We start from the raw sequence: 14,180 nt of genomic DNA, 5'->3' as shown, positions 1-14,180 counted from the left end.
CGAATCGCAAAAAAAATTGCCATTCGGTAACTGAAAATCGCAAATAGCAAGAACAGCAAACCGGAACAGCCTGATGACATCACAAGCAGGAAATGAGTCAGCCCATGCTGCTTCCAGATGCCACACCTATAGGAGCAGTGAGAGAGACACAGCCCAGCACCAGGATGTCAGCACTGTGAGGAAGACAGGATCAAACTGCAACATGGCCAATGCTGCTATGGGAAGGAGAAGGGAGACAGGAAGAGGAAGCTAAAATTCAGTGAGAAAGAATTGGAGGTGCTCATTGAGGAGGTTATTGGGAACCATGATAGACTCTTTGGCAAGACCGCACTCCAAGTACCTGAGAATGAGAAGCGGAAACTCTGGTCTGACATCCAGACAAAAATATGCACAGTGGGTGTTGCGCAGCGCTCTGTGGAGGAGATACGCAAGCGATGGTACAACTAGCGGTCCCGTGCCAAGGAGAGGGTGGCCAGCAGGCTTAGGGAGGCAAGGAGCACCAGAGGCGGACCATCCACCCACACACCGTCCACCCCTATGGAAGACCTGGTGGAGTCCACATTGCTGCCAGAAGCTGTCAGTGGTATAACTGACATTGACACCTCAGGGACACCCAGCACCAGCAAAGGTAAGGCCAGTGATTATGTGTATCCCCACATGTGCATGTACACATGCCCCTTAGGAAGTAGAACATAGCTTGATGCACAATGAAAAGTAGTCCATGTCACATCTTACATACAACACAACAGTGCCCTATGGGAGTGGTATTACACAACCCTAAGGTGAACACACAGCGTAAATAGCAAGATAGTGGATAGCCACATAGAGAAACACCACAAACAACTCAGGGTGACACAATTTAATTGTACATTTAAAGCAACACTGTGGAAATAAGTGACAAATGCTAGAACAGACATGCTGCACATTGTCCTTGCAGATGACTCGGTCCCTGCTGCTGCAGGATCTGAAAAAGTGGGAGAAGCAGAAACACAGCCACAGTCAGACTCAAATACCAGTGAGTCCTACAGTATTGTTCCGACTAGACGCAGGGCAAGGGTGTTACCACTGCCAGAGTACAACCTGGACTCAGATGAGATACCAGAACACAAACCCACACCACCACTAGAGGCGAGTCCCACAGGAAGACAGCAGACTCTGCACCAGCGCCAGCATCAGTCAACTGCCGGCAGACAGGGCACAGAGGAAGGAGTGGGGCCATCAATCTTTGGCGGCCTTGAAGCTTCCATGCTGAAGGTGCAGCACCTGCAATACAAACATTTGAAGTCACTGCACAGTTTGTGTCTCACAATAGCAATATGGGGTTACAAAACAAGCATTTGGAGACCCTGATTGAGGGACAGCAAAGAGTTGCTGAAAACACAAAGGAGTTGACACAGGCCATTGGGGAACTATGCACTGAGATACGTCAGGAGCGCTTCAGACAGCGCAGTCACCATCACCAAGATTTGGGAAAGTTTGATAGCTTCTGTAGATTAGTCAATCGGCTTGCAAGTTCAACAGCCCAGATATCACGGTGTGCCGTTGCCACACAGGTGGAGATGGCACATTGCAGTCGGGACATTGCACAGGGACTGGTGCAAATTACCAACATAGTGGATGCCATGCAAACAGCACGCAGTGCCACAACCAGCGAACTGGGTGTTGGTGACAGTGAGGAGTCTTCTAGCCTCAGCAGTCTGACAGTCCCTGTGATTGATCTGAGACGTCGCAGTGCCAGACACAGTACTGCAGGTGAACCTGCTACTGGAGGTGCCAGCAGGGGCACTGAGCACTCAAGTGGGGTGCGTGGACGTAAGAAGTGATGTTGAGGGCTACAGGGGACCCCCTCAACATGTAGAAATAAAGTCATGCTATGATGCTAATAGTGTGACACTGTTAATAGTTCATGTCTGCCCATTGTGAATAGCTATGTCCTAATGACACATTGTTTACCTGAAGTCAAGGTAATAAAGATGCTAACTACTGAAATACATATTATTGAAGTGGATTTATAATTACTTACATCAAAAATGGTTGCACGTGATGTCAGCACGTCTTTGCCTGCCTTCTGCTGCACTGGTCCTGTCTGCTGGTAGAGGGGGTGGTAAGGGATCATCATCCTCATCTGAGTCTGGCTCCGTGAGTTCCACTGGAATGCCCTGGTGGTTGCTATTTTGTGCAGGATAGCACATGTGGCCACCATTTTGCATGTTGTCTCAGGGCTGTACTGTAGTGCACCTCCACTCCTATGGATGCACCGGAAACGGCTCTTCAGCAGCCCAAAAGTGCGCTCCACCACATTGCGGGTAGCCCTATGTGCAACATTGTACCTCCTCTCAGCTGGAGTGGCAGGGCTCAGGTAGGGCGTTAGCATATAGGTGCGCACTGCGTAGGCACTGTCTCCTGAATGCAAAGAGAGTAAAATGAGTACATTTGCTGTCTGACGTCATGCTTACATCAATGCATTATTCTGGACTATCAAATTACCTAGTAGTTATCCTTCCCCAAACCCCCCAGCTAGCAGTCTTGTGTGTATCCCTCTGTGGCGAAAGATGTAGGAGTCATGTGTGCTCCCTGGGTATCTGGCAACAAGATAGTTAATGATGTAGGAGGCATTGCATATCACCTGTATGTTCATAGAATGATGTTTTTTACAGTTGCGATATACATACCCACTGGCCGACGGTGGACAGATTGCTACATGAGTCCCAATGGCACCTAGGACATGTGGGAACTGTGCTATCTGGTAAAAATTTACTTTAGTTTGTTGTAATGCCTGTGGGGTGTTGGGGAATCTTATGTACAGTTGTATTCTGCTCAGCATGGCATTGAGAAATGCGTTGAAAAATCTAGAGAGGGCACTCTGTGATACCCCTCCAGCTGCTGCTGCTATGACCCCTTGATAGCTCCCTGAGGCTATTAGGTGCAGAGAGCATAATACCTGCACATGTGTGGGTATCAGTGGCGGCCCGTCCTTTAGGGCGGAGGGGCCACGCCCCCCCACCTTTTGCCCCTCATGAAGGGTGTCTGTCAGGCTGAACAAAGGCCAGCCTGACAGACACATTTTATTTTCAGCTCAGACAGCCAGAAGTGAGCCATGCGCGATTTGCGCAGACTCCTGGTTGCCTGAGCGAAACTTTGCTGGGCTGAGGAGGTTACAGCTCCTATGGGCGTGACCTTGTCGGCTCAGCAAAGGTGCCTCGAGGCCCTCCCCTGGGTGACGAGGAAAGCGTCACCCATTGACACTTGCCTTGAGCGCTTCAGGTTTAAGCCCTGAAGTGCCCAGGGCGAGTGTCAATCAGTGACACTTGACGAAGGGGTGGGGTCAGCAATCTCACTGACCCCATCCCACTCTGTGACGAGGCTGGGAATTCTGCCTTCCCTCATTGGCTGACCCTCCTGGGACCTGGAGGCTGAAGGTAAGTGTGTGTGTGTGTGTGTATGTGTGTCATGTTTTAAATTGAATGTATGGTGCGCACGTGCATGTTTGAGTGTTATGAGTGTTGTTAATGGATGTGCGTGCGTGCGTGTGTGTGTGAAAGAATGAGTGTGTGTGATCTTTTAAAATGTTTGGTGCATGCGTGCATGTTTGAATGTTATGAGTGTTAATGGATGTGCGTGCATGCATGTGTGAAAGAATGAGTGTGTGTGATGTTTTAAAATGAATGTTTGGTGCATGCATGCATGTTTGAATGGTATGAGTGTTGTTAATGGATGTGCGTGCGTGCGTGTCTGTGTGTGAAAGAATGAATGAGTGTGTGTGTGTGCTTCCCACCCGCCCACTCCCTCCTAAAGCTGCCGGCCGCCACTGGTGGGTATGCTATTGGTCCTGTGTGTTGTGCGCTGCAGCATGGGTTGTAGCTCAGCTATCAGGTCAAGCATCATGGCTGAGCTTAACCTGTACTTATCATAAATTTCCTCCCCAGTCTGCTCAAAAAGGGTTATGAGCACTTTGGAAATGCACTCTTGTCTCCTCCTCTCTATCCTCAAACCTGCCAAGATCCTCATTCTCCTCACCATGACGTAGAGTGCAGCCATTGTGGAAGAGGGGCTGAGGCATTCTGGGTCTCTTTATATAGGTTGCACCTAGTTACCACCTGGTTTCAGTTCGTGGTAAATTGCATGTGCAAATGGCCTTTCTGCGAATAATCACAATTTGCGATTTTTTGCTACATCGCATTGCGAATCCGTTTTTGTGTGTCGCAATCTGCATTTCGCAATTAGCGGCACGATTTAGGAGATCGCTATCTGCGATTCGCTATTCTGTATCGCAATTAGCGTTTCGCAAAAAGCGATTCGGTAAATCATATTGCTATTGGCGATACGCTGTTTGCGACATGCTAATTCGTGCAAAAAATTGCTATTTTTGTGGATTCTTATTTTCCCACGGCGAATGCCTTTCATACATCATAAAAAGCATTTTTGCATTCGTAAACAGAAATTCGCACCATTTGCGAATGCAAAAACGCTTGATACATCTGACCCTCAGATCCTAGGTTGGTTATAAACTTAAAAAGTCCCTCCAAGGTACAAGCAAATATTTAGTTGCTGTAGCAGCACCAAGTGGGTTCTATGTGCCATTTTCATCAAAGAGTACACCCAGAAATGGGAAAGTCAGGACTAGTAAGATTTTGGTTCTATCGACAGAAAAAGACCAAGAGCCTGATTAGGATCTTGACGGATGGAATACTCCGTCACAAACATGATGAGAATTCCATTTGACGTATTACAATTTCCATAGTATATAATGGAATCATAATAAATACGGCAGACAGGATACACGTTGCATTTATGATGGAGTAACCCTGTCTGCCAAGATCGTAATCAGACCCTTATTCCTGTTCACCCTGGGCACATAGATCAAAATGTGGGTTTCAGAGTGGTTCACCATTAGTTCCAATCCATTTATAAAGCTAACAAAATTATTGTGGAGCTTCTGATGTCCAAGTTTCATCCTGGCAATAAGGACAGCATCATCTAAATAAAGTAACACGGGGACTGAACTTTAGTCTATACATGGTGCATCCATGTTTAGGTTGACAAGGCTGCTCCAATCCATTTATAAATAAAGTAAATTAATGTGTCTCCAGGATGCAACTTTATTGCACACCCTGGGAAAGAAAAAAAATGTTCAGTAGTTTCCCTCATTGGTCGGTACCTTACACTGGCTGATACCTTATTGTGTGTTTCCCTAACAAAATTAACAATATTGGCTGCAACTCCCATATCCTTCATCATGCCCAAAGTTTAATGCGACTTACATGGTAAAAGGTGGATTTTAAATCCATAAAACCTATGTAAACATTCCCCGATCTGGCAAGGGTATGTTCTTTTAATTATTAGCTGTAAATGTAGGCACAGCCCAGTGCCTTATCGCACCCAAAACCCTTACGGCAAATCAAACAAAATATTATTTTCTTGGGCCCAAACCTATAAGCGAGCTACTCTGCCCATAATCTTGGTTGTTGAATTAATCAAAGAAATAGGGCAATAACATTTTGGTTTATATCTATCTCCTTTCTTGAACATGGGCACAATGACCTAGTGCAACCAGGACTTTGGTGACCCTGTCTTACAGAATGCATTCAAATCGTTAGACAGGAGGTGTGGCCAAAAGTCAACATTATCTTTGAATAAATCCATAAGAGCCCCATTAGGAACAGGTGCCTTCCCTGCAGAGCACCTATTTATAGCCACCATAACGTCATGCATTTTGATTGTCATTCCTGCAGCGTGTACCAATGGCTCTTCTGGGGTTGTAGCACTGGGGTAATTTAATAGCTCTAAATGGCCATTCACCTCTTTAAAGTTCTCTACCCATCCATCAGGGGTGATAACATCATTATTGACAGTTTTGTAAGTTTAAACTGTAAACTCATTCAAATGGCCAGGAGGTTAGAGTTCATACCTTAGATCCTATTTTTGCATTGTAATATTAAGTTCCAGCCTGGGGTGTCTAGGAAAAGATTATATACAAATGTGTATATTTTCAAAATTTGTACGAGGCTTCACTCTGCTGTGAACTTTGAATCTGGTGTTACATACTGTAAACACATTTTAAACATTTACTAAGCAGTTTAAATCCCATTTAGGCATAAAAAATCTAGAGGAAAGAAATATTATTTAACTAAAAGGTGCTTCTACTTCTGTATTCTCTGCTGGTTTCTAAACAACAGCCAAAGCATAACAACATTTTGACAACTGATCTAGCTTCAGACTTTGGATGTCAACAACATAGGTTTTTAATTTACCACTATCCCTAGCTTTTACCTCTATGTTCTCAAGTGTACAAAGTACCCTACACAATGTATGTAAACAGAGGTTTTGTTATAGATATTGAGGCGGATTTTTCTTAGTGGACAGACATATGTAGTGGCCTATTTGTTCCTCTAAACAGCCAATATCCATATCTAATGTAAGCCTGTTTGAATCTGTATGCATAGGTTTCAGGCGCTGCTCTATCATAACCTTGTAAATGATTACGTTTGATCAGTGCTTAATTTATAAATGAAAACGTGCCGGTGCTCAAAGCCCTTCTCTTAAACACGCGGCTGCTGCAATTAAATTAGGGAACACAGAATACTGAGGGGGAGTGATCCTGATTTTTGCAAAAGCGCCATTTACTTTGTGCCCTAGGGATTCCATTTCTCACCTTACTTTATACTAGAAATGATAGAAAAGTACAGAAATAATGTGGTTAAACATTCACTACTTCTTTAAGTGAAAGATCACATCTGTCCATCGATGGATAACATTTGGGCCTATATTTTTACTTTTTTTGTGCCGCATTTGCGCCCTTTTTTCGACGCAAAAGTGGTGTAAACTTACAAAATACAATTGTATTTTGTAAGTCTGCACCGCTTGTGTGTCAAAAAGCAGCGCATATGCGGCGCTAAAAAAGTATAAATATGGGCTGTAGTACTCCCACGTTTTCCATTAACCAAATTAATCTGTTGCCGTTTATACTAAAGCATGTAGTTTTCCATTGCAAATCTCCAGTGAAGCATAGACGTTCAATATTCCTAATTGGGGTTTTACAATTTGCACCCCACTAAGGCAGATCTTGGAATACTTACCATTCTACAAGATCCTCTTTCTCTTTTGTTTTTAAATCTCCTTAATATGTGCTGAAGCAGATGTCTTAATTAGAAATTATTAATGAATGCTTATGTATTTTAAATAATGAAATATGTAGAAAATGAATAACATAGAGAAAAATAATGCACACGTTTGAAATTGTGACCTTGAAGAATGGCCCCCAGTGTTTACGAAATGTACTAATTGATGGTTAATACTTATGAAATACTTAAAATATATTAGATTAATGTATTAATATGTCATATTAAGGGTTATGAAGTATGTTCTAACTAATAATTGTACACCTTAACTTAGCAAGTATCGTGGCCTAGTTTTGCCAGGCCTCATGCAGAAGCTGTATTTCTTAGCGTTTAATAAAAATGCTGACAGAGTGAACTAACTGTGAAATGTTCATTGTCTTGTTAAAAGTGCTTAGAAGAAGCTTTCCATGAGAACCAATTAACTGGAGACAGTGTCCTTAAAAATGTAACGAGCTGTGTGTAATGTGAGCGAGAAGTACTTTCCTAGGACGCGAACAATGAAGACACTGACTGGAGATGAAAATGAAACAAATTTGATACCTGACGAGCCGGATGATGAGGACATCGCTAAGCGGACCAATCAATGTTGTGTGAAGGGCAAAATATTAGAATTCATAGATTTGGTATAGGAATATTATTGGGTAGAGTAATAACTTATGATTAATTGACCAATAGGGAATTAGGGCATAGTTTGGGTAACTTTGATATAACAACGTGACAGAGGGGAAAGACTTTAGATGAGTGGTTCCCAACCTGTGGTCCGGGGACTCCTGGGGGTCTGCGAAGCCGTCACCGGGGGTCCGTGACTGCCCAGAAAATTAAATAATATTAACTGTTTAGGTCCCCAGCTTTCAGTAATGACTCAGTGGGGGATCCCCTGATTTCAATAATGATTCAGTGGGGGTCCCCGGGCTCCAGTAATGAAAAAGTGGGGGTCCACAGAAGTCAAAAGGTTGGGGACTACTGCTTTAGACCATTATTGAGATTACGAGACCAGAGATCTAGAGTGACTTTGGGAGAAGAAAAGATTTGAGATTCTGTCATTGGGCTCATACTCTCTAACTGAGACCCTGATGCTTTGCTGATCAATTGATGGCCTGAGGACGAAGACTGATTCTGCTTGCTGACCCATTCTGCGGACAGGTAGATATGACTATGTGACTGTAATGCATTTTTATGCCTTTGCTTTCTAGGTACCAACTGCGCTGTCTTAATAGTTTTCCTAGCTAGATGTTTCCCTAAAATTGTGTTCTAAATTGTTTGGCATGAAGCCCCACATGCTGATGCTAATCTGAGTTAGTTGAGGCTATTCACATGACGGCTGACAAATTGCAGGGGCAAATGTTTGACGAGCTACCTTGCTGAATTCTATGTACGTGATTACTTCGTTGCAGCTGACTTTGTCATTGAGTTGCACCATTGCTTTAGAATGCATTGTGATTCCTGCCTTGATTGGAATGCATTTTTTTCATCGCTTTGGTCAACCAGTACTGCTTTTATATGTGTTTGATTTGATTTTGAGATTAATCTACATGACTTTAGCATTGTTAATATAAGGAAAATAAAGTTACAAAACTTTTATTAAAGGTGTGGTTATTCATGGCTGAAAGGTCATGGTGTGTGATAATTACTGACTCCATTGATTATTGATTTAACTAATGGTTATTGAGTATTGTGTATTGATTATTGATGCTGTTCTGGAGCTATGGTAGGAACATCTTGAACGAGTCAAAAGGTTCATCGACCTATACGCGTCCCCTTGTAAGTTTACTTATTAAGGTCTGACGTGTTAACATGTGTGATTGCTTTTCAATGGGATGTGGAGGAGGTTTGGATGTCAGTGCAAAAAATTGCACTAAAGGTGTTTGAAGGAGAACAGTGGAGGTACGAAAAATGGTGGAATATAAGACTGATTGAGGGGAGGAAGTGCAAAGTATGCTGTGCAACTGCAAATCTGCAAAGGGTATGCAGGAAGGACAGCCAATTAAACTCCAGTAAGATACCTCAGTAGGCAAATACACCTAGTAAAAAGATTTGGGTGTATAACCTCCAGGTTTCATGCTTAAATCTGGACAGGGATGACTCTGCTTTTTAAACAAATGACATAAATAAAAATGCACTATTGAGTGGAGTTCAGTTCAGTCCAAAGTTCTTTATTCGTGCACACATAAATTCACAATTTAAAAATACATAACAAGGCAGTAAATACACCAATTTATCAGTTGCAAAACGTCTGGTATCAGGCATAAGAAAATATACAAGTATAGCAGTTCAAAATGCACTTAGAGGAGACAAAGCGAAAATATAGAAAAAAAAAAGGCTAAATTGAGCATGCTTCTCCTCGAATACACAACATACTTTAAAAAAGGAAGCCATCCCATAGAACACAAGTTCATTCCCTAACAAGTGCAGATAGCTAAACACTAACCTGCTTTGAGCCAAGCCAGAATTTTTTAAAAGTGGTAAGAAAAACTATCCAGTGAAAATTGCATCAAATTTGAAGAAAAAAAACAGAAAATTAAGCAGAGTTTGCTCCAAGAAACCATCTCATGGGCATACACGCAGGGTAAGATCATAATGAAATCCCATAGGAAAACTGAGCAGTTAGTGAACCCTACTCGCTCTAAAATGGAATAATAACACCATTGTCCATCTTCCCATTGCCCAAGATATATATGGTTCCATACCAACGACTTCCTTCAGGTAGATATAGTTTTGCACTAAAGTTTTACAGAGTTCAGTACACTTAGACCTCATCTTTTCTCCAGAAAGAGTGATTTTGTTATCTTTTTATCTTTAAACTGCAGCAAGATGTCTCAGTAGGCCAACACACCAATAAACAATTTTGTTTGCAACCTGCAGGTTTTCAGCTCAAATCTGGACAGTGAAGACTCTGCTTTTGAACCACGTTAACTAAATAAAAATGTACTATTGAAGGGGGTTATATTTAAAAGTCCATGACAGGCATGTACCGTACATTTTGGGGCAGCGTAAGGCATGCCATGAATGCATAATATAGCTCTCCATATTTCTAAAGTAACTAAGGTGACTACAACTGTGGTATTTAATGTGACAATGGTGACAAATTATGGGTTGTATCTCAGAAACATTTGAAGACTCAGTGATATACAAAGGACACTCAAATCACTAAAATTAGCACTTCTGGAGTATGTAATGTGACATCTGAGAAGGTTCATGGTTAGCCTCTACTTCTGAAACTTCTGTACAGCTGTTGCTGAATCCATCACTTGACATACTTGAAAAGATAATCTTTAATCCTTATAAATTTGCTGAAATGAGTGCCACTGAATAAGCAATGTTACAGTAGTAAGAGTTTATAATTGACCTCTTCCTCTAAGAGACACACAGGACTGTGACAGGGTAAATCATTAATGATACATTCTTACAATAAACTGCTAAAAGTGTGAGTTTATGGTAGCACTTTACCTCTAGAGAACCCTTGTGTAGAATCAGTCACATGCCAAGCGATACAGCCTTACTGGATTAGAAGGTGGAAGATCTGCTATGGAGCTCCAGAGAAGAACAAATAAAGGGGCACATTTATACATTTTTTGCGCCACATTTGCGTCATTTTTTTACGTAAAAGTGGCACAAACTTACAAAATATAATTGTCTTTTGTAAGTTTGCGCCTCTTTTGCGTAAAAAAATGACGCAAATGTGGCGCAAAAAAAAGTATAAATATGGGCCAAAGAGTGATGGGGGTTACCACAACTGAGTTGGTTGGTCCATCAGTGCTTTTATCTGTACAGAAGTTATTTTTTTTTACCAGTTCTAGGTGTGCAAGAGTTTTTTTTCCACTTCTCTGTTGGGGCCTGAACTATTAAGCATGAGTTTGCGTCTCTATCTGATGTGCCACATAGAGACAGTGTTGTACTCAAATTGACACCGAGGGGCAGATTTACACTTTGTGCTGGGTTTTTGCCGGAAAAGTGATACAAACCATGCAAAGAGCAGAACTGGAATCTATTCTCTGGAAAGTATTCCTAAAGTAAAGTAAGGTAGCTCTATGGGCTACTTCATGTTTATGACATGGAGGCATACCATAGGTGGAACATTGGTATTACCATGCAGCCACCCATACATTTTGACACAAAGCCCCATCTACAAACATTTGTAGACAGGGTTTTGCACCAAAAAATAACTCCTCTTTGAGGCTGGCATTAACTTTAAAAATTGTTTTCATTTTTCCACACTCCAAAGTATTAATCCATGTCTTCGCATAGTGTTTTGTACTCCCCTTCCAGTACAAAACAGTTTGCTATACGTCATGCAACAGATGTGCACTATATTGCAAAGGTGTGTGAGTGGTGCTACGTAGCATGCTTGTGCGCCAATGCTGAGGTGACTGCAGCAGCACTAAGGCCCATACTTATACTTTTTTTGCACCACATTTGCATCATTTTGTGACGCAAAAGCGGCGCAAACTTACAAAATATAATTGTATTTTGTATGTTTGCGCCGCTTTGACGCAAATGCGGCACAAAACAAAGTATAAATATGGGCCTTTATCTCAGTAGATACGGCGCTGCCCTGTTCACTCTTCCCAACATATGACAGCAGAGCAACCTTTGCTGCTCCGCTGCTTAAAAATATGGGAAAACTTTACCTACGTGATTGCAGTAATCTGGATCAATGGGTTGTAATGGAGAATGCTGTTCTTTCTCGCTACTGTTGCTCATCATTCGCAGTGCCTCGCAGGTTTAACCGGTTCCTGAACCCAGAACCATCCTTGATGACTGCAGCAATCCCTCTCAGATGGGTAAGCGTGAAGATCTTCCAGTGCAAAGAATTGCCGCAGGAGAAAAACTACAAGACAGTGAGAAACAAATGGAGTGCGAGACCGTGGGTGTACTTATTAAAGAAACTTGATAGCGGAGCAGCACAGCTGATAGTTTAACTGAAGGTAAACTCGATCTATGGTCGCCCTTTAAAGGTTAAACCCGTACTCCTGGACAGTTTGAGAAACTATGAAGAATTATTCACTGAAAAAATTTAATTGAACTGTTAGTTAAGGTCGATAGAAAGTTAATACTGCCTAGAGTACTAAGATTGTTACAAATAAATTCCAGTTGTATCCCCACAAGGCCTATCTCTGCCATCTGATACCACCAGCATATTCATCTCAGTCTAAAGCACACGTCGATAACAGAAAGTTCTGCAGCTTTCACCTTGTCCCATATGCTGCTGGTCTGTTTCTTCAGGGGCCCTGCCAGTGTTGTATAAATGCCACAGGTTCCTAAGAGAAATCTGTTAGAGAAGTCCGAAGTCCGTGATAATGGCATAACGACACTTAAAGGGGACTCCCTGCAAAGTACCTATAGGGGGGCCCTCTTCCCTCTGAACAGTCGGGAGCCTGCTGCCTCTGCACAGTGAACTGTGCTGACGGGGCCTCCTGGAGCATACCCCTTCCCCCCCCCCCCGCACTGCAGAAGCTGCGAGGGCCTTTGTTACGCCCCTGGTCCATGGAACACATTTGTTCGATCCTAAAACGTTTTGAAGAGGGAGGTAGTGGGGGCCTTAGAAGTCCCTGCAAAGTCAATGCTCCAAATCCATCTGAACTTGCTGATGGTCGGTTCCACTCTGAACCTCTTCTAAGGGAGTGCAAGTGTCTGGAATTCTCGTCTCGTGTACATTCTGAGTTTCAGGAGCACCTCCTTTTCTTTCTCTGAATATCATTTATTTCCATAGGACTGTCTACTCTGTATTATGCCAGGTTAAAAACATTGGCCCAAACTCATAATGGGATTTGTGCATCTAAAATGGGTTTAGGTGCACAAATATCATCATTTACTAGTGTAACTCAAGTTTGGTTTTAACAGACTGTAAGTATACACCCAAATGGGTTTACTCACAAATATATCACAGCAGAGTGGAGGCAGTGCTTAATTTGTAAATAAAAATGTGCCGGTGCCCATAGCTCTCCTCTTGAAGACGTAGCTGCTGCAATTAAATGTGTGAGAACAGAATACCAAGGCAGTGTAATCCTGAAGCTATGTCAGGTCTCTTTAATCCATACACAGCCACTCTCTGCCCCTTTAGCTCACTCTTGCAGCTTTCTCAGTTTGTGACACTTTTTTGTTTTTCTTTTCTTCGGCCTTTCCATATGTGTCTTTTGCTCACGGTAAAAGCTTGAGGCAGAAAAATAAGTGTCAGTGTCATATATGAGTGCTGGTGCCCTACACCGGAAACCACAGGCTCAACTTAAGCACTGTATGGAGGAATGTTGTCAATTGGGATATGGCTCCATCAGGGGAGTAGCTTCACGGGGGGGGGTGTTACACCCCCCTAATAAATGTATTTTGTGATAAATAGTTGGGTGCATGTGCTTTATGTCGGGTATGGTGAGGTGTCTGTCGGATTTCACCAGGAATTTTCTCCACACACAGAAACGAACACTTTCTCCCTCTCTCAGTTTGGAAAGACTTCCATTAGTTATTTAATAAAATAATGTGCTTTCTCTCACTTAGTACACCTACCAATAAGCATTTCTCTTTCTTTCCACTGCCACTTTAGCCCCTCTCATGCGCCTTGCTTGTCGTATAATGTATTTTAACATCGTGTGCTAGTGTGATTGTCGGGAAATCTGAAGCTAACACCATCCCACCCCAATCATACTGACCAAGATACGCTCCTGTGGCATTCACAAACTTCTTGCACACATATTTCAACTAAGGATATGTGGGGAATGTACTTTTGCCAAGGGCAGGAATAAGCCCCTTTCGTAAGTGGGAGCAGAGAGTTATCAATTCCAAAATTGCTGCTAGTTTAGGGAAAGGTTATTCTCCACAAGGAAAACTTTTTACCTCAAGAAAAAGAATTGCTTCAAAGTGTAAAAACATTTTCTCATTAAATATATGGTTATGAACATGTAAACCTATTACTTTAACTCATAAGAAACTAAGGGGCATATTTATGAGCCCCTAGCGCCACCTTGCGCCACATTAGCGGCATTATTTTTTACTTTAATGTGGCCCAATGAGGCTGAAATCTCCATGTCGTATTTAGAGTGGCGCAATGCATGCATTGCGCCACTCTGTAAC

General features: G+C 42.5%; 1 protein-coding gene across 1 annotated transcript; it reads right to left on the bottom strand.

The window, feature by feature from the left end:
- Nucleotides 1-909: 909 nt before the first annotated feature.
- Nucleotides 910-11,942, bottom strand: LOC138258659 (putative nuclease HARBI1). The gene is made up of 3 exons (XM_069205975.1): nt 11,747-11,942; nt 2,024-2,403; nt 910-1,263 (listed from the first exon to the last, which is right to left on the bottom strand). The coding sequence occupies exons 1-3, from the start codon at nt 11,820-11,822 to the stop codon at nt 1,219-1,221; spliced, it is 501 nt and encodes a 166-aa protein (XP_069062076.1). The 5' UTR covers nt 11,823-11,942; the 3' UTR covers nt 910-1,218.
- Between the last annotated feature and the right edge of the window lie 2,238 nt (nt 11,943-14,180).

Source organism: Pleurodeles waltl, chromosome 9, assembly GCF_031143425.1.
Source record: "Pleurodeles waltl isolate 20211129_DDA chromosome 9, aPleWal1.hap1.20221129, whole genome shotgun sequence".
Classification (NCBI taxonomy): Eukaryota; Metazoa; Chordata; class Amphibia; order Caudata; family Salamandridae; genus Pleurodeles; species Pleurodeles waltl.
The sequence above is the reverse complement of the archived record's forward strand: the minus strand, read 5'-3'. Positions and strand labels throughout refer to the sequence as shown.